General features: G+C 47.3%; 1 protein-coding gene across 1 annotated transcript; it reads right to left on the bottom strand.

The window, feature by feature from the left end:
• Window positions 1-2: 2 nt before the first annotated feature.
• On the bottom strand, window positions 3-26,291 carry GPR20 (G protein-coupled receptor 20). The gene is made up of 3 exons (XM_035125513.2): window positions 26,175-26,291; window positions 13,365-13,604; window positions 3-1,917 (listed from the first exon to the last, which is right to left on the bottom strand). Exon 3 carries the CDS (start codon window positions 1,894-1,896, stop codon window positions 859-861), a length of 1,038 nt encoding a protein of 345 aa, XP_034981404.1. The 5' UTR covers window positions 1,897-1,917; window positions 13,365-13,604; window positions 26,175-26,291; the 3' UTR covers window positions 3-858.
• Window positions 26,292-26,759: the final 468 nt, after the last annotated feature.

The following is a 26,759-nucleotide window of genomic DNA, read 5'->3' as shown; positions in this document are numbered from 1 at the left end:
TTTGCATTCCATTGGTATACACATTAATAATAATAATGCCACCACCAATTTCTCAAAATTGTTCATCTCCTTTATTATTATCCTTCAAAGTTCCAAATCATTGGTTGCTTACAGACAACATCCATTCTGATATATTTGTGCAAAGTTTGTCGGATGGTGAGACCACAGTGACTGTTTATTGAGCATCCATTCTGATTTGTTTGTGAGGCGATTGTACAAACATCGCATAAAACCATTGTTATCTCACACTCTCCACTGCATTTTCCCATCAATCTCCTTATTGCATAAAACTAACGATTTTGGAGAGAAAAGTGGGTTTGCTGCATAAGAGTGCCAAATCAACTGAAATTTGCTGGTCCATGGCTGAATTCCACTTGAACATAGCAATAGTCTGGAAGCACCCATTGTTAACATTTCCTTCTGTCATAGTTGAAACTGTCTATAGCAGTGGCATCTGAACCCCCCCCCCAAAAAAAACAAACCCATAACACCCTTCTGTGTTTCAAGTTCTCTCCAAGTGATTGTGGAGAAGTGGACAGACCTGCCAAAATATGTAGCTGCGAGTGTCCTTTGCTCTGTGGTTCCCAGGTTGAGGGAGCTGGTGCTGCAAAGTCGGGATGCAGACTCCGTCCTGGGGTGCAAACCCAGGAACTGGCAATGAAGTGGAGACCTCACCATATAATTCCCACAAGAGAAAACCAGCCTGCCATTCTTGAACAGATGTGCCACTGGAGAACCCATGGAGTGTTGCTTCATATTTGATGAAGGTCAATGTGATGGTCTAAATTACTCTTAGGAAAGAGAATAGTGTCACATATTCTGACATTTACAACAATGTACATGGGGACGTACCAGTCTTTAGGAGCTTGCTGTACTTTTTGGTGAGGGCAGGGCCAAAGGGGTCCCTACAGCGTTTGAGAAGGCCATTATGGCATTTGAGCCCGAGCCCTTGTTTACGCTGATGATGTCTCCACTGGTCTGCTCAGGCTCAGACTTCCTGAAGATGTTCTTCATGGTTGACTGGAAGTTGTTGGTGACAAAGCAGTAGACGATGGGGTCCATGCAGCTGTTGAGGCTGCTCAAGGTGACGGTCACGTGGTAGACGACCAAGCTGATGTCATTGGGCATGGCCGGGTTGATGGAGATGGCCAGCTGGCGCACGTGGAAAGGAGTGAAGCAGATCATGAAGATGATGAGGACCGTGATGAGGAGCTGCACTGCCCTCATCCGCCTCTCGCGGCTCTGGTGCATGAGCGTCGGCTTGGAGAGGGCACACATGATCCTGGTGGTGAAGAAGGTGATGATGACAAGGGGGAAGAAGTACTCGCAGACCATGAGGGGCAAGATCTGGGCGATGCAGCACTCCGAGAACTGCATGGCCATGGTGAGGATGGAGAAGGTGACCACCGTGGCAAAGACCCAGATGAAAATGCAGATGCCTTTGGCGTAGTTGGGGTTCCTCCACCGGCGGGAGGCTTCCACCTGGACAATGGCCAGGTACCGGTCGATGCAGATGCAGGTGAGGAAGAGGATGCTGCAATACATGTTGACGAAGTAGGTGAAGATGTGGACCAGGGCGCACCTCTGGCAGTTCCTGGCGCTATAGTGCATAATGATCCGGATGGGCAAAGAGAAGCCGACCAGCAAGTCGGTGATGATCAGGTTGATGGTGTAGATCACCGAGGTGGTTTTCGTCTTGGTGCGGAAGCAAAAGACGTAGAGAGCCAAAGAGTTCAACACCACGCCCACCAGGAAAATGATGGCATTGATCACCACCAGCACTATCCACAGGGTATAAAACGTGTCCGACAGTTCTCCATCGAGGTGGACAAATTTGTTGAACAGGCTGTAAGTGGTGTAATTGGACGACGCTGTGGAGTCATTGGAGGGTGCCATGGTCGAGTGTTTTACAGGCACCTGCAAGACACCAAGCAAAGAGTTAATCTCAGTTTCACATTTGCACAGAACTGCAATGACAGTAATACATGTTGAATCCCATGATTCTTTTTCGAAGCTGGAGATGCAAGGGCTCAAAGCCTGGCCTGGCCCTGCCCTTATTTCCAGATATGTCTGGATGCTCAGTGGTGAGGGAAACGGCAATTTGAACATGCCCAGAGAAACCGCTGTTGCCATATTGTTCTTACAGGAAACAGGTTGCAGGGAAGCTCAAAACCAAGTCCTGACTGTGCAAGGACTCTGGGCCAGACTCCACACAGGCAATTGATCCGAACATGTTGTTTTGTGACCCAGCATAGGTCTTGGTGCAAAATCCCTCTACTTCCATGCGCAAGGCTTTCTGCCTGAATAACTGCATGATGTTCGTGTAAGGAACTTAAAAGGAAGAGGGTCAGTTGGGGAGAGTGAGAGATGTTCCTATTTTGATCTGAATTATGTTGGAGGCTACGTGCCAACCCAGAGACGGTGAAGATGTGGAGGTGCTCAGCTCCTGGCCTCTCCAGCTGCAAGAACCTTAAAGGTAAAGGTAAAGGGACCCCTGACCATTAGGTTCAGTCGTGACCGACTCTGGGGTTGCGCGCTCATCTCACATTATTGGCCGAGGGAGCCGGCGTATAGCTTCCAGATCATGTGGCCAGCATGACAAAGCCGCTTCTGGCTAACCAGAGCAGCACATGGAAACGCCGTTTACCTTCCCGCTGTAGCGGTTCCTATTTATCTACTTGCATTTTGATGTGCTTTCGAACTGCTAGGTTGGCAGGAGCTGGGACCAAGCAACGGGAGCTCACACCATCACAGGGATTCAAACCGCCAACCTTCTGATCAGCAAGCCCTAGGCTCAGTGGTTTAACCACAGCGCCACCAAGGACCTTAAGTAGAAGCATCTGCCTGAAATCTCCAGCTGCCTATTGGACAACATTGGCGTAGATGGATTGATTATTAGACCACTCTGAGAATGGCAAAGGGCACAGCGGTTTCCTAACAACTCCCAGCTCCCTTAGCAAACTGCAGCTCCCAGAATTCTTTGGGAGAGGCCATGGCTGTTTAAAGAGGTATCGAATTCAATGTATGGTGGGAACGTGGCCTCTGTGTAAGGCACCTTCCTACATTTCTGAGAAAGAAGGAGAGATACAAAGACGCATTTTCCTGGCGTGAAAACTGAAAAGAGCGCAATTTAAACAAACCATCCGGATCAACATTTCTTGCTTCCTGCATCTCCCAAACTTGAATCAAAGTTATTATTATTGCCTCTTCCTTGCTCCTGCTGCTGGGCAAAAAAAATTCCCAACCCTGTTTAATTCTCCCAAACCTCTGTGTTTAAACTTTCTCCCAGTGATTTATCATTTTATTTATAAATGAAGGGTTAAAAACTTTCTTTCTTTCAAACGGTTCGCTTTGTCTCTTGGCAAGTTCTCGCTCTGCTCCAGCTCAGATTGGCCAAATATGGTATTTTACTTTTGTGGAAAGTGAGAAGGGCTGGCTGTGCCTTCGGAGAGGGCTCCTCAAGTGCCCTGCTGAAGGCTGAGAGGCAGGAAGAGGCTGCTGTGAAGGGCAGAAGAGAGAGTCTCTGCATGAAGCTGGGAGAAAGGACTCAGAGCCAGGCAGGGCAGAGAGGGGTGCTGCAACCGCCCTGAAAGAAGGCTGAGGGCAGGGGCGGATTTTGATAATGTGGCACACCCCGCAAGGAGAAAATTTGGTCCCCCCCAAAAAAATCTTATTTTCACCATAATTCCTTTGGGTACAGTTGCTTTTTTATGGATCTTCTCAGTAGGCAGCCATATAAATATGGGTTTTAAAAAAATATTGTTATTTTGCACCCTTTCGGCTCAGCATCACTTTGACAATCTTTGCTTATTCACATCAGGAAGTTGCCTTCATTGTACCCTCTTAGGCACTTGCCTAAAACATTTTTGTTTAGAAAAGTCTACCCAGATTTTTAGAAAGGTGATGTGAGTTTTAATCTGTTTTTTTTGTCTATTGTTAGTTTAACTTTTTGAAAATTGAAATATACCCGGAGTCCTGTAGGGAAATGAAATGCCCCCACAAACCTCAGGCTTTTATAGACATTATTTACACAATGAGTCCCATCTGGCTGATTCTGCTTCCCTCCTGGAGCCTGATTGGTCTTTTCCTCCAGGCCAATCTGTTGTTGCATTCTATGATCCTACCAGCCTAATAGGCTGATTAACTTCTTCCTGGAGCCTGATTGGTCTTCTCCTGCAAGCCAATCGGTTGTTGCATTCTAGGATCCTACTTGCCTATTGTTCTAGGATCCAAGCTTAGTACATAACAAAAGTCTTGTGTTGCGTTATTCTTGCTAAGTTTTCTTATAGATAATAGCATTGTTTTATCTTTTTTTGTAAACTGCTTAGCAGGTTCCCCCCCCTTTTTAAAGTCAAGTGGTGTGTGCACATTTTATGAAACCAGCCAACAGCCTAGTGTTCAGTACAACTTATTACTAAACTGAAAACTATGGAGAGACCTGGTCTGAATAGAGATATTGGAATCTTGTCTCATTACACATGCTAAAGCTATTTTGGTCCTCTGCATACTGTCCCTTGCTTTTTCCTGTAGGGCTAATTCATAGCTGCCAAGTTTTCCCTTTTCTCGTGAGGAAGCCTATTCAGCATAAGGGAATTTCCCTTAAAAAAAGGGAGAACTTGGCAGCTATGGCAGAAATACCCCACCCCACCCCCCATCATCTCACTATATATAAGGGTCTGGTGACTTCTGTTTCAGTGTATCTGAAGAAGTGTGCATGCACACGAAAGCTCATACCTATGACAAACTTAGTTGGTCTCTAAGGTGCTACTAGACTATTTTTTGTTTTTTATTATTCAGTTCACGGGAAGTGATAGTATCACTCTATTCTGCCTTAGTCAGACCACACCTGGAATACTGTGTCCAATTCTGGACACTGCAATTTAAGAAGGATGTTGACAAGCTGGGTCATGTGCAGAGGTGGGCAACCAATATGATCAAGGGTCTGGAAACCAAGCCTTATGGGGAACAGTTGAAGGAGCTGATGATAATGATAATGATAATGATAATTTATTTATACGCCACCCATCTGGCCGGGTTCCCCTAGCCATTCTGGGTGGCTTCCAACAAAATATTAAAATACAGAAATCCATCAAACATTAAAAGCTTCCTTAAACAGGGCTGCCTTGAGATGCCTTCTAAAGGTCTGGTAATTGTTGTTCTCTTTGACCTCTGGTGGGAGGGCATTCCACAGGGTGGGTGCCACTACCGAGAAGGCCCTCTGCCTGGTTCCCTGTAACTTGGCTTCTCGTTGCGAGGGAACTGCCAGAAGGCCCTCGGCGCTGGACCTCAGTTTAGCCTGGAAAAGAGACTGAGAGGAGATATGATGACCATCTTCAAATATCTCAAGGGCTGTCACATGGAAGATGGAGCAAGCTTGTTTTCTCCTGCTCTGGAGGGTAGGACCTGAGAACCAATGGCTTCAAGTGACAAGCATAGCTGCCAAGTTTTCCCTTTTCTCGTGAGGAAGCCTATTCAGCATAAGGGAATTTCCCTTAAAAAAAGGGATAACTTGGCAGCTATGGTGACAAGAGAGGAGATTTTGACTACCGGTAGATATATGGAAGAGATTTCTGGCAGTCAAAACTGTTTGACAGTGGAACAGACTCCCTTGGGAGGTTATGGACTCTCCTTCCTTGGAGGTTTTTAAGCAGAGGTTGGATGGCCATCTGACATGGATGCTTTAGTCGAGATTCCTGCATTGCAGGAGGTTGGACTAGATGACCCTGGGGGGTCCCTTCCAACTCTATGATTCCACGATTCAATCCATCAATCAAAATATCACAGAACTTGCTCCAGAACTTTCCCTGCGAAAACCCACTCTTTAAAGCTCAATTGGAGCAAACACAAATCTGTGGGGAAACCGGAATGGAAATTTGCTCCAATTCAGCTTCGAAGAGTAGCTTTTTGTGGGAAAAGCTCTGGTCAAATCAGCCCACATGCTCAGACATGGAACATTAAAGCCCACATGCTCAGACACGGAACATTTCTCCTTGGAAATGGCAGGGCGAAAGCTAACTGTGGCTAAGCCCTTCTTGTTAGGTTGCACATTTGGGGTTGTTGTTGTTGTTGTTGTTGTTGTTGTTGTTGTTGTTGTTGTTGTTGTTGTTTTAATCTCCCAAGCTTTGCTTTCTCAGGGTACTTTTCCCTGCTAAAGTCACAGCGGCTAAAAATATTCCCTTTATTTGAATAGCTCTCTTAAAAGAGACACTGCGACGGGGCTGAGTGGAATTGGTTCCTCACTCATCTCTATATTTATCTGCACGCACACTTAAAGCCTCATAAAAAACATTTTATTGGGGAGGCTGGGACAATTATATTGTGTATATACACATCCCCTCAGCCCCCACACATAAACCCATCACAAGCTTCGGGAGGAAAAGTCAGATAGCAGTTCAGGGCCAAAACAAGACAGCCTCTAAATATGTCACATAGAGCTACAAATCTTGATTTTTTCCCCAAAAGTAGAGGGTGGGGTGGGGAGGGGCTGGGGGGCAGGAAAGGATCTTAATAGGGAACACGGTACACAGAGCAGAAGGAGACACAGATCTCTTCCCAGCACAGTACAATTGATTTCAGTCCCCAAACCAGGCCAGGCACCAATGATGGTCACCAACTTGGATAGCTTTCAAGGAGGATTGGACAAATTCATACAGGAGAAAGCTATCGATGGCCACTTGCCAGGATGGCTGTGTTGTGCCTCCACTGCTGGAGGCAGCAATTTTTCTGAATACCAGTTGCTGGAAACCACAGGAGGGGAGAGGGCCCTTGTGCATGAATCCTGCTTGCTGGTTTTCAGCAGGCATCTGGCTGGCTCACTGGACTAGGTGGGACATTGATCTGCTCCAGCAGGTTTTTCTCGTGTTCTATGACTAGAATGGGTCCAGATCACCCATTTTATGCAGAAACACTTGGAACCTCACGGTCACCACCTACCGGAGGACCTTGCCACCCCCAAAGGGAGGTTGACCATTGGCCAATAGTACCCCATATCATGTGGCTCCAGGAAGGATTTCTTCAGGAAAGGTTTTACAGCCACCTTCTTAAAAGTGCGGAGGACCACACCATACCTCAAAAAGAGTTTGGATTTGATATCCCGCTTTATCACTACCCAAAGGAGTCTCAAAGCAGCTAACAATCTCCTTTCCCTTCCTCCCCCAAAACAGACACCCTGTGAGGTGGGTGGGGCTGAGAGACTTCAGAGAAGTGTGACTAGCCCAAGGTCACCCAGCAGCTGCATGTGGAGGAGCGGAGATGCGAACCCGGTTCCCCAGATTACGAGTCTACCACTCTTAACCACTACACCACACTGGCTCTCAACAATGCACTGGCTGCCTCTTAGATCTGGGGGTGCTTAACAGGAGGTTGAGATGTCACAAATGAGTTGTTGGCAGCAGGTGTGGTTTTAAAATGAGATTTCCCAAAGAAATGGTGCTTCTGGATTAAATGGGGGAGAGTGGGGAAATATGGATATAGGAAGTGGCCATGACTGTCTACACCAGGCATCCCCAAACTTGGCCCTCCAGATGTTTTGGGACTACAATTCCCATCATCCCTGACCACTGGTCCTGTTAGCTAATGATGATGGGAGTTGTAGTCCCAAAACATCTGGAGGGCCGAGTTTGGGGGGTGCCTGGTCTATACTTACTGGCAGCAGCTCCCCAGGAATTTCAGACAGGGGAGATTGCCAGCCCTATCTGGAAATGCTGGGGATTGAACATGGGACATTTTGCATGCCAAGAAGATGCTGTACCACCAAGTGAACATCTTTTAAAAAAGGAAAAAAATGTGCATGTTTGATGAACCCCCACAATGCACCCCTGGTTGTTCTTCTATGGCCAGATGGAATGAACCAGGATGGGGAAAAGGTTGCTCACTCAGGCAGGAAGCTACCCTCCACTAATCATCCCGTCAATGCTTTCAGGAGGCAGGGAATGAAGTTCATCCAAGCAGAAGATCTTTAAGCATCCAAGTCAAAGTGGGGGCCAACGATTCTATCTGTGAAGTACTGGGGGTAAGGAAGCCAGAACATTCTGCTGAGGGTTTGGGGACCTAGACGTAAAAGACCCATCACTTACTCAGAATATCTCCACTAGATGGTATTCTGCAGATGCCACAATGCAGGGCCGGCTCTAGGAGTAGGCTGGGTGGCGCGGGGCGCCAGGGCGTCGGGTTGGCAGGGGGGCACTGCACGGCGAAGCCGCGTGGAAACCACGCAGCGCGCTGCACCCGCCCACCAGCCGCGGGAAGAAACGGGGCGGGGCGGGGGCACCGGAGCAATCCACACACCATGGCGCCCGGGCGCCCGACCCGCTTAAGACGGCCCTGCCACAATGACAGAAGAGCAATCTCTCTTTCCTGCTATTGGCACCATTTGTCGGTCAATTCTTTTATTTGCCACATTCCCATCCCACCTTCCCTGCAAGAAGCTCAGGGCAGCTAGCATGGCTCTCCTCCATTTTACCCTCCCAACAACCCTGCGAGGTATGCCAAACTGAGAGGCGGTGATGGGTCCAAGGTCACCCAGTGCCCTTCATTGTTGGAAGATTAAGTACATATAAAAGGAACTGGGGTTTGTTTGTTTTTTTAACGCAGTGCAGCAACTATGGGACTCCCTCCCCCAAGAGGCAGCGATGACCACCAGCTTGGATGGCTTTAAAAAGAGGATTGGACAAATTCATGGAGGAGGGGAGGGCAATTGATGCCTACAGGCCGCGATGGCTCTGCTCTGCTTCTGCGTACCAGCTGCTGGGAACCACAGAAGAGGAGAATGCTCTTGTGCTTGAATCCAGCTTGGTGGTTTCTCACAGGCATCTAGTTGCCCATGAATGCTGGACCAGATGGGCCATTGGCCTCATCCAGCAGGCTCTCCTCATGTTCTTACATAGCACAAGATACTGAGACCCCATAAGAAAATAAGAGCCCTGATGAATCAGACCAGGAATCCCCAAACTGCGGCCCTCCAGATGTTTTGGCCTACAACTCCCATGATCCTTAGCTAACAGGACCAGTGGTCAGGGAAGATGGGAATTGTAGTCCAAAACATCTGGAGGGCCGAAGTTTGGGGACTCCTGAATCAGACCAAAGACCATTCCAGTTTAGCATCCTGATTCCTGCAGTGGCCATTCTTGACAGGCATATGTCAAGAATGCTTTGATGGTGTTTCCTGCTTGGCAGGGGGTTGGACTGGATGGCCCTTGTGGTCTCTTCCAACTCTATGATTCTATGATTCAATCTCTTACCAAACACCAAACCCGTCTAAGCCGATGAGCATCGGTGGCACATCCTTTGGTACCGAATTCTGTAGTTTAACTATGCCAGGGGTCAGCAAACTTTTTCAGCTGGGGGCCGGTCCACTGTCCCTCAGACCTTGTGGTGGGGGGCGGACTATATTTTGGAGGGGGGGGGGAAATGAATGAATTCCTATGCCCCACAAATAACCCAGAGATGCATTTTAAATAAAAGGCCACATTCTACTCATGTAAAAACACGCTGATTCCCGGACAATCCGCAGGCCAGATTTAGAAGGCGATTGGGCCGGATCCAGTCCCCAGGCCTTAGTTTGCCTACCCATGAACTATGCGCTGCATAAAGAGATGGCTTCTTTTTTCCTCCCCTGCATCTCCCACCATGCATAAGGAGAGCCCTCCTGCATCAGAATAAATCCAGCACCATCTCTCAACCATCCACAGGGCACGAAGGCCATCTCCCCAGAAATTTGGATGCAGGGAATCCCAGCCTCTTGACCAAGAGGTTCCATATACCAGTTAAGACTGAGCCACTGATGCTTCTCTGTCTTCACTTTGGACGGCGATGCAATGCTTAAATAATTTCCGCACTCCCAGTTTGATTCAACGGGGAGCGTGGCTTGTTGCCATATGGATGAGTTACCCAAATCCAGTTTTGAGTGGGGGTGGGGGGAGAGTTAGCCCCCACCCTCACACCAAACTACATCTGGTCTCCTTGAGTGCAACAAAAGGTGTTTATTCTAAGGACACAGTGGCAAATACATATACTGTAAACATCCTCTTGCCGTGCTAATCCCCGGACAGATGTACTATTTATGTAAAACTGTTAACTGCCTAATAAGGGTGAAATGACACCGTGGAAGATTTACAGGCACCACATGCACTCTCTCCCTCTTGGCTGGGCTTTGAGAGGACACTTTGCAGTTGCTGCAAGGCTGCTGACTTAAAGATACAAGGCTGCTGTGTTAAAACAACAACAACACAAACATCAGCACCCGCAGGTTCCTCTGAGCTTGAACAGTTTCTGATGTACCCACAGCTGATTGCCTGGGGGGCAAAGATGGAAAGATTTAGAGCAGGCTAGCATTAATGGTAGCATTTTTCGAATTATGGTGCTGGAGGAGACTCTTGAGAGTCCCATGGACTGCAAGAAGATCAAACCTCTCCATTCTGAAGGAAATCAGCCCTGAGTGCTCCCTGGAAGGACAGATCGTGAAGCTGAGGCTCCAATACTTTGGCCACCTCATGAGAAGAGAAGAATCCTTGGAAAAGACCCTGATGTTGGGAAAGATGGAGGGCACTAGGAGAAGGGGACGACAGAGGACAAGATGGTTGGACAGTGTTCTCGAAGCTACGAACATGAGTTTGACCAAACTGCGGGAGGCAGTGCAAGACAGGAGTGCCTGGCGTGCTATGGTCCATGGGGTCATGAAGAGTCGGACACGACTAAACGACTAAACAACAACAACAACAGCATTAATGGTGTGACCCTCCAAATCAAATGCCTGCAACAGATCATGCCCTGACAGTCTCTCTGTTTGTCTAGTCCCAGGCAGGACCAAGATCTGCCTCGCTCAGCGCCTGCACACTGGGTGCCCAGGAAAGGTCCCAACAAGGCATGTGCTAAAAACCCATTGCTGGGCGCTTGTGGGCAAAAAGACAATCCCAAAGGCCAAAGATGGAAGATCTCAAAAGCACCCAAGTACAGGTATTTGGAGGAGGGGGGGGGTGGGATTCCAGCCTAGTCCTGCTTCTGCGCCCCCTCTTCCTCCTCTCTTACAGCAGCCGCAGCATCAGAACCCAAGCTTCCAGGAAATGCCATGGATTTAGACAGCTGGCACCTTCCTGTATTACTAATATTATTCAATTGACATTCATAGCCTTCAAAGAACTTCAGGATGTAGGCATGGATTCCCCCCCCCCTAAATAATCACAATTGCCTTTCTAGTTGCTAAGTTGGACTGCCTGATGGTCCTCCAATGAGCTTCATGGCTCGGTGGGGTTGTGCTCAGAGTGGTGTAGTGGTTAAGAGCGGTAGACTCGTAATCTGGGGAACCGGGTTCGCTTCCCTGCTCCTCCACATGCAGCTGCTGGGTGACCTTGGGCTAGTCACACTTCTCTGAAGTCTCTCAGCCCCACCCACCTCACAGAGTGTTCGTTGTGGGAGAGGAAGGAAAAGGAGAATGTTAGCCACTTTGAGACTCCTTCGGGCAGTGATAAAGCAGGATATCAAATCCTCCTCCTCCTCCTCCTCCTCCTCCTCCTCCTCCTCCTCCTCCTCCTCCTCCTCCTCCTCTTCTTCTTCTTCTTCTTCTTCTGGTGAGGAGCCAACAGCATGTGTTTGCGTACATTGGGGAGGGAACCTTGGAAGGTGACTCGGAAACTACAACTAATCCAAAACGCAGCAGCAAGACTGGTGTCTGTGAGCGGTTGCCGGGACCATATCACACTGGTTCTAAAAGATTTTCATTGACTCCCTGTATGTTTCTGAGCACAATTCAAAGTGTTGGTGCTGACCTTTAAAGCCCTGAACGTCCTCGGCCCAGTATACCTGAAGGAGCGTCTCCGCCCCCATTGTTCAGCCTGGACACTGAGGTCCAGCTCCGAGGGTCTTCTGCTGGTTCTCTCACTGCGAGAAGTGAAGCTAAAGGGAACCAGGCAAAGGGCCTTCTTGGCGGTAGAGCCCTCCCATCAGATGTCAAGGAGATAAAAAACTACACATGTTTTAGAAGACATTTGAAGGCAGTCCTGTATTAGGGAATTTTTTACGTTTGACGTTTTATTATGTTTTTATATTCTGCTGGAAGCTGCCCAGAGTGGCTGGGGAAACCCAGCCAAATGGGTGGAGTAATAATAATAATAATAATAATAATAATAATAATAATAATAATATGCAATTTCTCCTCCACATGCAGGTGCAAGGCTGTTCTGGAAGCTGCTGTCCTCTTTGCAACTCTAAACCATCTTCCTTGCATGACCCACCTGGTTGGGTCCCTGATTGGCTTGTGGATGGAGGATCTGCACAAAAACTTACTTCCGGTTTCTGGTTGGCTCCCCACAGAAAGTTTTGCTAAGGGATACTGAAGGGGAGCTGCTGGCATGGGGACCAGGGTTTAAAAAGGGTCTTGCCCACAGGCTGTGTTATGATGATGCTTCTTGTCAAGGTGAGCGGTTTTATGGAGTCCCTGGGAGCTTCACATGGGATTCTAGAAGTGATTCGACACACATAGGCTACTGTGGGTAAAGAATTGAAAGAACTTGGAAGGGATCCCAAGGGTCATCTAGTCCAGCCCCCTGCAATGCAGGAATGTCAACTAAAGCATCCATGACAGATGGCCATCCAATCTCTGCTTTAAAGCACCCAAAGAAGGAGAGTCCACAACCTCCAGAGGAAGGTTGTCTCATCCTGAGTCAAACCATTAGCCCCCACTAGTCTGCCGTGACTTGCAGAACCTCTTTTTTCAGCTAGAGATGGGGAAGAAATTTGGTTTACCTGATTTGCACATCCTGAAACACCTTTTTGCATGTGGCTTTCACTAATATAATACATTTTTGCATATTGCTATTGCTAACATAATGCATTGTTTTTGCATATACCCCTGTTATACACATTTTGGAGCTGGGGAACTGGGCTGGAAAATTTGGAGAAATGTGGAAGCTGGGTATTGCTTCAGCTAATAACCAAATACTGGCGACATTCATTTTGCATTATTATATATCTATTGTAAGTTGAACACACGTATACCCTGGCCAGTTTAAGGGGGGGAAAGTAGCAACAAATCAAAATGCAAATTTTAAAAAAATCTAAACATTATATCTTTTTCTTTGGGGGGGGGGGGAATGTCAAATTAAAATCAGAAGTCATTTCTTAAATGGGAAACAGAAAGCAAGAGGGATAGACAGTTGAGGTCTCTGACCAGGGTCAGATGAGGACATCCTTTCCCCCCAACCAAAGGATTCTGGGAACTGTAGTTTACCCCCACAAAGCTGCAGCTCTCAGCACTAACTACAGCTCCCAGGGTTCTTTGGGGTGAGGAGATGTGTATTTTAAAAGTCCAGTGTCCATGCAGTCTGGGCTGTGGAGAAGCAGAGACAGTGAAAACAAGAATAAAATCTTACCTATGGAATCGGTGCTTTTCATTCAAGATGCTTGGGAGTTATTCCGAATGGAAAGTAATGACTCCAGAAGAAGAACAGTTCCCTCCTCTCCTTTCTTTCTTTCTTTCTTTCTTTCTTTCTTTCTTTCTTTCTTTCTTTCTTTCTTTCTTTCTTTCTTTCTTTCTTTCTTTCTCCCTCCTCCTTCTAAATATAGTGTTGGACGCAAAGACAGGCAGCAGAGTGTGGAATAGGCACTAGAAACTGAAAAGAGAGAGAGGGAAAAAAATGAAACTCCTTGTCTTCTGCCTGTACTCCAAACTGCTTTGCAAGCTCCTGGCTTGCTGCCTCAAATCTCTTGGAAATTTATGAAGTGGCGTGGAACTTGCTGAGTATTTAAGCCTTGCAGGGTGGCTTTATTTATTTATTTATTCCGTACTGAGGTGGGGGGGGGGAAGGAACCCTCTGTGTCCCTTTGCTTCTGAGCAAATATTCTCAAGGTGCCATAGAGAGACGCAGAGAGATAGGAAGTTAAAACCCAATACACATTAATCTAGAATCCAAACACACACACACACACACACACACACACACACACACACACACACAGAGAGAGAGAGAGAGAGAGAGAGAGAGAGAGAGAGAGAGAGAGAGAGAGAGAGAGAGAGAGAGAGGGGGGCAAGGCTTAAAAATGTATATTCCAGCAGCACAAAGGTGACTGGAAAAGAAGAATGTGCTTCTGGTTTTTCTGAATGGGCGAGTGAGACAGGACTGGGAGAGGGTTCTTTAACCAAGGGGGCCACCACTAAAAAGGCTTCTGTTCTGGAAGAACTGAAGTGAATCTCATCTCAGATGGTGGTATTATATTTACTTTTATTTATAAACCGCCCTATACCTGGAGGTCTCAGGGCAGTCCACATAAAAATATCACAGTACGGTATATAAAAAAGCAGCTCTCACTGCAGAGGGTATTTGGGGGAATATGTTCTCTCAACTATCCTGAATCCATCACATATTTCTTTTTTAAAGCAAACACTTTGAGCTTACCCTGGAAACTACCGTAAATGCTAACCAGTGGGATTCTTTAAAAACTGATGCCATGCATGCTCAGTTCAGCATGAGAGCCATTTTGTCAAATTGCTGCAAGTCACATCACTTACATTTAAAGTACATTTATGGTGCTTTTACAGTCCTGGCATTCCCCAAATAATCCTGGGAGCTGCAATTTATCCTCCACACAGCTACAATTCCCAGTACCCTTAACAAACTAAAGCTCCCAGGACGTTTTGAGGGAAGCCATGTCCTTTAAATGGGTGTTGCCAAAGAGTTTTTAGTCACAGTACTGTCTGTGCATTCACAAGCACTCTTAGACTCCCTCCCTCCCTCCCATGCACCAGAACACGCCAGGCACTCCTGTCTTGCACTGCCTCCCGCAGTTTGGTCAAACTCATGTTCGTAGCTTCAAGAACATTGTCCAGCCATCTCGTCCTCTGTCGTCCTCTTCTCCTAGTGCCCTCCATCTTTCCCAACATCAGGGTCTTTTCCAGGGAGTCTTCTCTTCTCATGAGGTGGCCAAAGTATTGGAGCCTCAGCTTCAGGATCTGTCCTTCCAGTGAGCACTCAGGGCTGATTTCCTTCAGAATGGATAGGTTTGATCTTCTTGCAGTCCATGGGACTCTCAAGAGTCTCCTCCAGCACCATAATTCAAAAGCATCAATTCTTTGGCGATCAGCCTTCTTTCTGGTCCAGCTCTCACTTCCATACATCACTACTGGGAAAACCATAGCTTTAACTATACGGACCTTTGTCGGCAAGGTGATGTCTCTGCTTTGTAAGATGCTGTCTAGGTTTGTCATCCCTTTTCTCCCAAGAAGCAGGGGTCTTTTAATTTAATTTAATTTAATTTAATTTAATTTAATTTAATTGATCCTCATGGTCCCTTCCAACTCTATGATTTCTGATTTAGTCTCTGGAAGTCCTTTTCTGCTTGCTGTGGGCATACCGTGTCCTATACTGTTCTGGATTCGGTCTACCTGTTAAGAGACGCACGCTTGCAGCCCTAGTCCAAATGCATTTTGATCTTTGCCAACTCTTCATTGGGACAGCGCCAGTGCTTAACCCTCCCCCCTCCACTTCTAGGCTTCTGCTGCAACTGTGACATTTCACCACAAGAGGGAGCTGCTGCCCCGCTGCTCTTGGGCACCGCCAGTGCGACTGGTGGGAAGGAGGTACTGCAGCTTCCCAAGCCACCCAGCTCTTGGGAGTTCTCAAGCTGCAGTTCCGTAGTGCTGTTCCCCCAGGTTACAATCCTGCACGGCTGTGTGAAAACAATGCAACCATGCGCATAGCCATGCAGCCCGGGGGCCCTTTGCAAAGGTGTTATTAATATATGGAATCCATTGTCTCCAGTTATGGTGATGGTCCAACTATATTCTTATTATTTAAAAACCCTGCTCTTTACGGCTGAAGCAGAGCAAATGGCAATTCACGGATAACCTGAATTGCTGTTCCGATTCAGCATTAAAGAGCAGTTTTTCCTAGGGAAGGTGGCAGGGCAGAAAGAAAAGAAAAAGCACTCAGATGCAGAGCTTGAAAATGTGGACCTGTGCTTAGAAAACACAGGGCAGAAGGTAAGTGTCCATGAGCCCATAGTTGGGGACGAAGTCTTCCTTTTTTTGTATAAGCTTTCCAGGGGCAGACAGCTGGAGACAGGAAGAAGGTCATTTCTTCTGTCCTCCGTTTGCACTAGGAAATCAAGTGAGGACAGCGAAGCGCCTGGGGTCTGTTAGCACAAAATTAGTTCCAGTAGCAGCAATTTGATAAATGGATTTCCATGCATCGGAATTGGTTGGGTAAACAGACTCCGTCCTTAGCTGCCTCTGGAGCACATAGCAAGAGGGCGACCTCGGTGACACCAATTAAGATGAATGAGAGCCCCTGGGTTTCCTTCCGTGAGGAATGGACCACAACAACATCCCAGCCGAACGTATTTATGGCTCGTCATAACGAAAAAGCAAGACGGAACTTGTGGGAATAAGTGACGCAACGCCAGGGAAGGTGGCTGCCCAGCTTTGGACATTGCTGCAACAAACTGCTTCTGTAGGGTGTTAAGGGTTCCACAGAACGCTTTGCCATCCGGATCTCACAGAAGCTGAGAGTCAAGAGGTCGGTGGGCTATTCTGAATCAGGCACAACATTGTCTTCTTTATATTGAGTCAGGCCTGGGGAACTCAGGGCTGTTGGTGACTCTGCGAGATCTGACTTTCCAAGGTCTTGGAAGAGAGTTTCCGGTTCCAGCCCCATAAAATAGTGTTGCGAGTCTGGGGGAATTCCATTGCTGAAGGAGCCAGGCAAGTTTCTTAGTGAGTTAACGGGTACTAAGTATGTTAGTAGAATAATAATAATAAATTTTTATTTATACCCCGCCCTTCCCAGTGCAGAAACCCGGGCTCAGGGCGGTTAACAACAAATTTAAAACACTTAATTGTAATACAACATAAAAGCAGCATAAAATACAGTATAAAAGGATGAATAACAATAAAATTCAAAAATCATTTTGGGGGAAATCCATCCAATAAGCATTAGATAGTCACCAGGGCTAGCTGGCTAAATTAGTCCTACAGAGCGGATCATAAAAAGGGGGGAGGGGGGAAGAGACGGGGAATAAAAGTTCAGGCTGAGTTCAAATTAAAGGCCAGGCGGAATAGCTCTGTCTTACAGGCCCAGCGGAAGGTGATTAAATCCTGCAGGGCCCTAGTCTCATGGGACAGAACATTCCACCAGGTCGGAGCCATCACTAAAAAGGCCCTGGCCCTGGTGGAGGATAGTCTGACTTCCTTAGGGCCCGGGACCTCTAAACTATGGTTATTCATGGAGACCTTAAGATCCTCTGCAGGGCATACCAGGAGAGGTGGTCCCATAAATACGAGGGCCCTAAGCCACAAAGGGCTTTAAAGGTCAAAACCAGCACCTTGAACCTGACCCTATACTGCACCAGGAGCCAGTGCAACTGGTAGAGCACTGGGTGAATATGCTCCCATGGCAGAGACCCCGTGAGGAGCCTCGCTGCAGCATTCTGCACCCGCTGGAGTTTCTGGGACAGTTTCAAGGGCAGCCCCGTGTAGAGCGAGTTACAGTAGTCAAGCCTGGAGGGGTGACCGTTGCATGGATCACTGTGGCCAGATCAGGGCGGGAGAGGTAAGGGACCAGGGCAGGAGAGGTAAGGGTAAAGGAAGTTGCTTTGTGCCGGAGGGCAAATCATAGAATCACAGAGTTGGAAGAGACCACAAGGGCCATCCAGTCCAACCCCCTGCCAAGCAGGAAATGGATAGGGCCCAAATGGGTGGGCCCTCTTCCACACCTGGCTGGTGGTGAGAAAGATTAAAACCAGAATGTTATGTATGTGAGAGCTGGGCTAGAAGCTTGAGAGTGAGAGCCATGCTTGATTTCTGCTTGAAACTAAAGCTGTAGCTATGGGTGAAGCAAGACATGGGATGCTAATGTTGTGAGCCCCTCCATCATAGGCTCAGGTTGTATATCTGTGTAAATAAACCATATTATCGTAAAGACACCACAGTCTCCGCTGCCCCCCATTCCAAGGAAATAGAACTTTACTTAAACACTTGGAACCTCTGGAATTTTGCAGCACTCAGAGATCAAGGTGGCGTGCAACAATATTCTGAGAGATGCTCCAGACTGAACATGGGACATTGTGCATGTGTATATTAGGAGATAATCAGGCTAAAATGTCCCAGGTGTCAGAAAAGGTTATTTATGTATGCAACAACTGTGGAGCGTGTTTTGTTAGCCCCAAAATGGAAAATGAGCGAGATCCCAACCAAAGAACTTAAGTTGACAGGATTTGCACAACTTACAGACTTAACATATAGAATAAGAGAAGAACAAGAAGAACATACGTTTAAAGAAGATTGGAAAACGTTTATTGAATATGCGGGAAATAGTTGTGTACAGTTGAAAACGCTGGTAGCATTAAGATAAATTCAACAGCGTGAATAAGTTTTGATGGATGCAAGAATGGAAAACCGGTTCGTATAATTTTCGTAATATATGCAGGGATTTAAGACATGTAAAACGAACCATGGAAAGAGAAGAAGGGAAGCCACTGATATCTTAAGGATGTAAAATGTGCATTTGAAATTGCAAACAAGAAAATTTAATAAAAACGATATTTAAAAAATCAGACTGAAATGCAGGCGCATTTTCATGTGGTATCTTTTAAAAAATTGCAGATTTTTGCAGACAAATGGAGACATGAATTTAACATGAAAAACTGGAGAAACTGGAATTAACAGATCCATCCATCTCTAGGATCCCTGGGATCCTAGAGGATCCATTTGTGACTATAATTATTCAGGTTTTCTGTGTCTGGGGAAAGTTTCTTAAGTTGCTACTGCCATCTCTTCCAGGTGGCTTGGAACCACCTGTCTGGTCCTGACTCAGCTGCCCATCCATTCCCTCCTAGATTTGAGCAGCCGCAAGGGATAAACATCAAGCATGTACAAAGTTGTCCAGTCCAGGTACCACGCCCACATCCCAAAGCTGTAACAGCTGAAACTCACGCAACACAATTCCAGATGCCTTTTGGGAAGGACCTGCTACAATTCTGGAATCCAGAGGCAAGTGATGTTATCCTCAAAAATGCCTTGCACACAATTCATGGTGGGGAAATGCCCCTTCAACTTCGATCTACACTTAGCTAGACCCCCTCCTGCCTGCCTTCTGGCTTCCAACCAGCCCAGGATGTGGCCTGGGCTGCCAGCGTCCTCCTCCCCAGTCTCAGCTGAACTCAGCAGGGAGAAAGATGGGGACAAAACCAGAGTTAGCTCTTGTTCCACCTACTGTGCTCCTCCTTGCCTTGTGCCCCATCAACGCCAACAGGCACCAGTCCCTGCTGCTGGGGACCTTCCTTCTCATTCTGCTTGAGTCTGGACTTCTGCCCCCAATATCCTGCCCTGGTGAAGACAGCACCACTGCCCCCATGTAGTCCTCCTGAAGTCCTTTAGAAAGGATTTGTGCACCCGGTGATGAACAGCTGCACAGCTTCAAGCTGGCTGTTGAGGCTCTGCCAAAGGAAGGCAGGATTCCCAGGCTATCATGCCTGACAGATGCCAAGCATGTGAGAGGAACGGCCACTCCTGATCGGCCCGCAGCTCCCAGGGCCGGGTGGGAACCGCCGAGGAGCCTTTGAGGGGCAGGAGCGAGCTGCTGCTGGAACGTGGCCGCAGGCAATAATAGCTTCCCAGAGAAATGACTGGTGGGGCTTAAAATACATTTCCCGCTCCTTGACTGAAACAAAGACCTATCCAGCAGTGTCTTGGAGATGTCATAAGGCTGTGTGTGTGTGTGAATGTGCCTTTCCCAGCCTGAGGACCACCTGGTCTAGGGACGTGGGTGGCGCTGTGGTCTAAACCAGTGTTTCTCAACCTTTTTTGGGCCAAGGCACACATGTTCCATGAAAAAAATCACGAGGCACACCACCATTAAAAAAGTTTAAAAAATTAACTCTGTGCCGCCCTATATTGACTATATAATTATGACTGTAAGAAACACTTGCCAATTGCTGTGTTGGTTGCAATCTCCTGTAATAAGGCTTCACAAGCCGCTGATTTCTCTGCCAGCACAATCCTTTGCTCAGCAAGTTTCAGGTTGAGCTCATCCAGCCAGCTTCTTTAAGTTTGTCTAAAACCACCCTCCCGTGGTGGTGGCTGTTGAGAGCTGCGCTCGCTCCGCGTCGTGACCCGGCCGGCTTCCTTTCTGGTGAGTCTGTGTTGCTTACTGGCGGCCGCCAGGCACGTGACAATGCAAATCGCCCTTCTCGTCGCTGCACGTCGCGGCACACCAGCCAGCGTCTCGCGGCACACTAGTGTGCCGCGGAACAGCGGTTGAGAAACGCTGGTCTAAACCACTAAGCCTCTTGGGCTTGCCAATTGGAAGGTCGGTGGTTCGAATCCCCATTGCTCTGTCCCAGCTCCTGCCAACCTAGCAGTTCGAAAACACACATAGTGCAAGTAAATAAATAAGTGCCACTGTGGCAGGAAGGTAAAAGGCATTTCCATGCGCTCTGGCATGGCACTCGTCACAGAGTCCCGTTGCACCAGAAGCATGCTGGCCACATCACCTGGAAATCTGTCTGTGGACAAACTCTGGCTCCTTTGGCCTGAAAAGCGAGATGAGCGCCACAACCCTATAGTTGCCTTTGACTGGATTTAACCGAATGTAACTTTTTTTTTAACCACCTGGTCTATTCATGCTGCTACATTTCAGGCAATAACCCATGTTGTACGCAGGGCTGATGTACTGGGTGAATTAATTGGTTCAATTAATCAATTGAAAGAAATGTGCTCTTGCTAGTTCCGCCACGCTCATAAGTTCAGGGTGGTGGTGGTGGACCAGAGGGGAAAGGCCAGCTCTGTGGTAGCCCTCAAGTTGTGGAATTCCCTCTCCACAGAGGTGAGTCTGGCTTCTTCACTATACAGCTGTCGACAAAAGCTGAAGGCCGACCTCTTCACATTGACACCTGATATATGTGTTTTCAGGGCCTGCCGTATTCAGCACCTCTGATGGGGAACAAGTCATGTCCACCTTTGGTTCCCCACTCTGCACTCAGCTCTCACCTGTGGCTCCTAGAAGCTGTCAGCGTACGGCAATGGCCACAATCCAGGAAATGGCTTCGACTGGCTGGCTAAACCAGGTGAGGGTAGCCGATGGGTCTCAAACCCTCGGTCAGTTAGGGACTTTCCTTGCGCGTGAAGACAGGCTCTGGCAGTTCGAACGGATGAGACCAATGGTGGGTCCATCGGTCAAGAAGGCATTTTCTACACGTGCTGTAGAGGGAAGTGAGGGGAAGATGGGGCTCATTCACTTGGGAAAGGATTCCATCTAGGAGAAGGAAAACTCTGAACCTCTAAACTTTCTCTGCCTTGTGGCAATACTCATTTGTGGGTAAACCCAGAGGAAAAATCTGTATGCACTGCCTTGTGGGACATCTTCAGGAGAAGAAAGAGCTAAAGCTGTGGAACTATGCCTGGTCAAGCACTTTGATTCCTTCACTCCTGTGGAGTGAAAAAATTTCATTTTTTCCTGTCCTGTGATGGGTTTTGAGGTAAGGAGCTTGGAGAAGAGCATGGGAATACTTTCAGAGGAGGATGGGACAAAGTGCTGGCCAGCCAGACCTCCAAATACAGAGCAAGCTGTTGAGTGTTGGGATACAATTCCATTCTTATTTCCTAGATAGTGCATACCAAGCCTAAAGAACCTGCAGCCCTTGAGAGGTTGCTGGTTTATAATTTCCAGTGCCGGATTTAGGGCAGTTTGGGCGGTTCCTCCACACAGAAGGCCAAGCTGAAGGGGTACAAAATTGAAAAGATCCATAGTGGAGAAGATCCATTCAGGGGCGCCAAATGTTGGCCTTGCATAGGGGCCAAAATTTGTATTATGAAAGATTACCTAAGCCCACCCCGTAACCTCTCATAATCCCTGACCCTTGCTACAAGGGCCTTCACTTCACCCAACCTCTTTGCAACAGAGTTAGTTCACACATTCAGATGTTGAGTCTACATGGACTGTGACCCCAAGTCACCATGTAGGTGCATTTGTGAACCAGAGATACTTAGTCACAAATGCCAGCCACGATCTCTGTGTGTAAGTAGGGCACACTCATGCGGTATTTCTCACATGATTATTCTATTTATCTATAAAACTTACTAGTCACTCCTCGGTTGCAAAAAAAGAAGATTAAGATGGGGGGGGGGAACAGGCAACATAAGACAACCAGCCAGCGCACATACAATTGGGAAACAAACTCTTGCCAGAACGGTCTCTATCTGCCTAGTAAAGTTTATCTTGCGTTGACAGGTGTTTGTGGGAAGCCTTTTCACACTGTGGGGCACATTTCCACATTTCCCATTGGGAAACCTTTCAGGGGGCACTCATCAGTGGGGAGTGTGGCAAAAATGGGTGTGGTCTGACACACCACCATCCAGCCAAGCAAGAGTTTGAGTGTTGGAATTGTAGTAGCAAGGACCATTCAGTTAGTAACCAAAGGGTTAATTCTCTTGACAGTTACTCCACCAATGAAAGAGTGGCAGAGGTGTTGCTTAACAACCCACCAGAGTGCCATGATGCTCACTGAGGTAACATGTGCTCTGATTGGCTGTGTGGTACTGAGGGAGTTTTCCTCAGTATGTGTGGTTGAATGTCTTCCTGCTATGAACAAAGCCAGACCAGAACAAGGCCAGCCAGGTAGAAACCACTAGAGGGAAGTGTGGCACAGGGCCAGGGGTATGTGTGGGCTGGGCAGGGTCTCAAGGCCTGAATATATAGGTTTGGCAGGCAGTATTCTGAGTATGGGGACCCAGGTGGTGCTGTGGTTAAACCACTGAGCCTAGGGCTTGCTGATCAGAAGGTCGGCGGTTCGAATCCCTGTGACGGGGTGAGCTCCCGTTGCTTGGTCCCAGCTCCTGCCAACCTAGCAGTTCGAAAGCACGTCAAAATGCAAGTAGATAAATAGGAACCGCTACAGCGGGAAGGTAAACAGCGTTTCCATGTGCTGCTCTGGTTTGCCAGAAGCGGCTTTGTCATGCTGGCCGCATGACCTGGAAGCTATACGCCGGCTCCCTCGGCCAATAATGTGAGATGAGCGCGCAACCCCAGAGTCAGTCACGACTGGACCTAATGGTCAGGGGTCCCTTTACCTTTACCTTATTCCGAGTATAGATGAATATCAATAGGCAAGGAGTTCCCAAGTGTAGGTCCTGCTACACTACACGACTGAGTTTTTACAAATGCAGAATGGGTTTTTTGTTAGGGCTACCATTCCCCGACATTCCCGGGATTTCAAAGGCGGAAGTGACGTCCGGGGGGACGTCTGATTTGTCCTGCATCTTCGGCACCTAAACTGAAAAATCGCAGGTCTTCCTACTTCCAACTTTTGGGATGTCCTGGTTTTTACTTTTTGAAATATTGCAACTTATCTTATGTGTCGCCTGTAATGACGATGGTAACAACCACCAACAGCAGCTGGTTTCTTTTTAACTTTTTTGCCAGCGACCTAGCGAATGCTGTTTTATTCTGAATTGTTATTGAATACTGCCCTGTTGTTGCATAGGAATAGTGGTATAGAAATAGGGAAATAATGAAATAAATGAACTTAAAGAAAAGCCATAAAGAGTACTCAGACTTCCTCAGACGCCTTCAGCCCAGAGTGTCGAATGTAACACCTGGAGTGTATAAGCCAGATTCTGCTTAATCTTCTAGTCAACGGACACCAACTATCTTCTAATTTTTACAGGAGTGTTAAGGTTTGTTTGCAGCAAATGAATGAGAAAGAGTTTTCTGGGACGTTAAAGAGCAAACTATTTATTATAGCATGAGTATTCACCTTTTGCAGTCCACCGGACGCACAGGGCGTTATCCTGAGTCATAAGAATGTAAAACACATGGGTTGGGGGGGGCGGGCGGGAGGAGGAGGAGGAGCGGTTGTAAAAAGTGAGGTCAGAGCGAAATGAAATCCAAAACAGGGATGTGTACATACTTAGCAATTGTAATTCACAAAACAGTTCCTCTTGACTAAGGCATCCTAGTGTTGGTAAGCCTATATGCTCATATTATGTGCTTTAAAAAATCATTTCTTTTGGCTCAGTCCATGAGTGTATTATTATTATTATTATTATTATTATTACTATTATGTTTATACCATCCTATACCCATAGATCTCAGGGTGGTTAACACACAGAACTCCAATATAATAAAAACAAGATATATTAAAAACAAAAACAGAAACAACCCCCAAATCCCCACTTCCACAATGTCTCAGGGTCCAGGTAGGTTTATATGGAGAAAGATGGTCCTTAAGATATTGCGGTCTTGAGCTGTAGGCTTGATATAGGCTTATCTAAGCAAAAATGTTTTGAATAGGTGCCAAAAACAGCACAGTGAAGGCTCCTGCCTGATATCAATAGGCAGGGAGTTCCAGAAGTGCAGAAACGCTCGATGTATTGTAATTCACATTTTACACCCCCGCAACCCATAACCCAGGAGAACGCGCTATGGATCTGGTGGGTTGTAGGCCATGAAAGCTTATGCCACGATATAGAATCATAGAATCGTAGAGTTGGAAGAGACCACAAGGGCCATCCAGTCCAACCCCCTGCCGAGCAGGAAACACCATCAAAGCATTCTTGACATATGCCTGTCAAGCCTCTGCTTAAAGACCTCCAAAGAAGGAGACTCCACCACACTCCTTGGCAGCAAATTCCACTGCCGAACAGCTCTTACTGTCAGGAAGTTCTTCCTAATGTTTAGGTGGAATCTTCTTAAACAGAGAGATATATTTATCTCTCTCTTTTCGCAATATATTTATCTTTAACCTTCTGCAAGACTCTTTGTCCTTCTTCTTGCGCTAACAGCAGCAATGATAAAAATTGCAATCCGTTCACAATTCCTTTTCACTGAAAAAAAACCTTCTTATGAGACCAAGAAGCAACCGCAGTTCTTAAGCTGAATTGATTTAGGAATTAGGGCACAAGACATGGCGGTGTTCTCCTCATTGCACTTTCTCATAATCTACAGTAATCTCCAACAACTTTCTGCTTGAGTAAATCTTTTCCACTCCACTGTGCACAGAGCACGTTTAATGGATGCAACACAGCTTTGCTGTCTCACACACCGGTGGCTTAGTGATTCTGATACCTTCCTACTAGTCCTTCGTACCTTAAACGATGAAAATACATAGCAGAGTATGGGGGCCTCCAGACTGTCAGTATTTCACAGAAAGCTCAGTTGGTCGAGCACGAGACTCTTCATCTTGGGATCGTGAGTTCGAGTCCCACATTGGGCAAAATATTCCTGCATTGCAGGGGGCAAGATGATCCTTGTGGTCCCTTCTGACTTTGCAATTTTACAATTCTATGAAAAGCACACCAGGAAATGTATGTTTGTGGCACGCTCTGTCACCCTGGGGCAACACATACCCTTTTAAAAAATAAACTGACTTTCAGCAGTTTAGAAATTGATGGGGAACTGCACTGGGAAATGTGGGGTGCATGAGTGACCAATTGTAGGATTGGGGTTCCAATGGTCATCTAGTCAAACCCTCTTGCAGAGCAGGAATCTCAGCTAAAGACACCCTGACAGATGGCCATCCAATCTCTCAAATGAAAGTAATTTAAAACAACTGCTGTTGAGGCATTTCATCATTCTGAATCGGCTAAACAGAGCCAGGCAGAGGATGATGACGGTGTGTGTGTGTGTGTGTGTGTGTGTGTGTGTGTGTGTGTGTGTGTGTGTCCCCTTCTTAGGCACCCCGTAGGCCTAAGAAGAACCTCGCTGGATCAGACCAAGGTCCCATCCAGTCCAGCGCTCTGTTCTGATGGCAGCCAACCAGAAGCCCCCGAAGGAATCCCGCAAGCAGAAACATAGCACCACAGTACTTCCCCCACCTGTGATTCCCAGCAACTGTTGCTCAGGGGCTTATTGCCTCCGACAGTGGACTAGCCATCTTTGATAGCCTTATCCTCCGTTTTTCGGTCTGACCCTCTTTCAAAGGCCATTGCTGCCTCTTGTGGAAGCGAACTCTGCCGTTTAGCAAACCAGGATGAGCACAGGATGAATGCCTCTCGCCCTTGCCATCTGCCCATGAACAAATCACGACAAATGCCCGGTAAAGACCCGTTAGAATGGAACCACCACGAAAGCAAGCATATCAGCATGAACGCTCAAGAAACAAGTTTTCTGGTGCAGCCACTAATCTCTCTCTTTTTCCCCTCTTGCAAACCCTGTCCCCACATGCTATCCAGAAAAGATCGCAGTCCTTACCTGTCTATTCAGCTTGATGGAGAAAGCTTCGCCCCTGCTTCCAGATCCCTGAGTCAGCCCGGCAGCGGTCCCCTGTTACTCTAGAGTGCCAACTCAATCCCGCAGCAGCAGCAGCCAGACTTCTTTGGTTTACTTTGACATTGACGTCAGAGTCCTTTTTCTAGCCTCCAAAAAAACTTTGGCAAAAGGAAGGGAGGGAGGAATAAATATCCCTGCTGCAGAACCGCCTTTACGACGGGGAGAGACGTTCGGCCATGTGGGGGCATTTCCAGAAAGCAGCATGTGTAATCTCTCATGCAAAGGGTTTTTATTTATTTATCCTGTGCCCTGTTAGGCAGGGAAGTCAGGAGCAGCTTAGAATGGGCTCCCTGGGCAGATTCCAGGCCCTGATTAGCCGGGGACCTGCTTAGTTTTAGCACAGTAACAGCTTTGTGCTGTTAGCAGGTCTTTTTTATGGCAATGCATCTCAAAAATGCATCACGTCAGAAAATATGGAGAGCGTAGTCCCGGAAATGGCGGAGGAATGGGCAACCCAAATGATCGGGATCTTGGAATAGCTTCCTTATGAGGAAAGGCTAACACCTT

Source organism: Zootoca vivipara, chromosome 8 (genome assembly GCF_963506605.1).
Source record: "Zootoca vivipara chromosome 8, rZooViv1.1, whole genome shotgun sequence".
In the NCBI taxonomy this organism is placed as follows: domain Eukaryota; kingdom Metazoa; phylum Chordata; class Lepidosauria; order Squamata; family Lacertidae; genus Zootoca; species Zootoca vivipara.
Note: the sequence above shows the minus strand (reverse complement) of the source record. Positions and strands in the feature narration are given on the sequence as shown.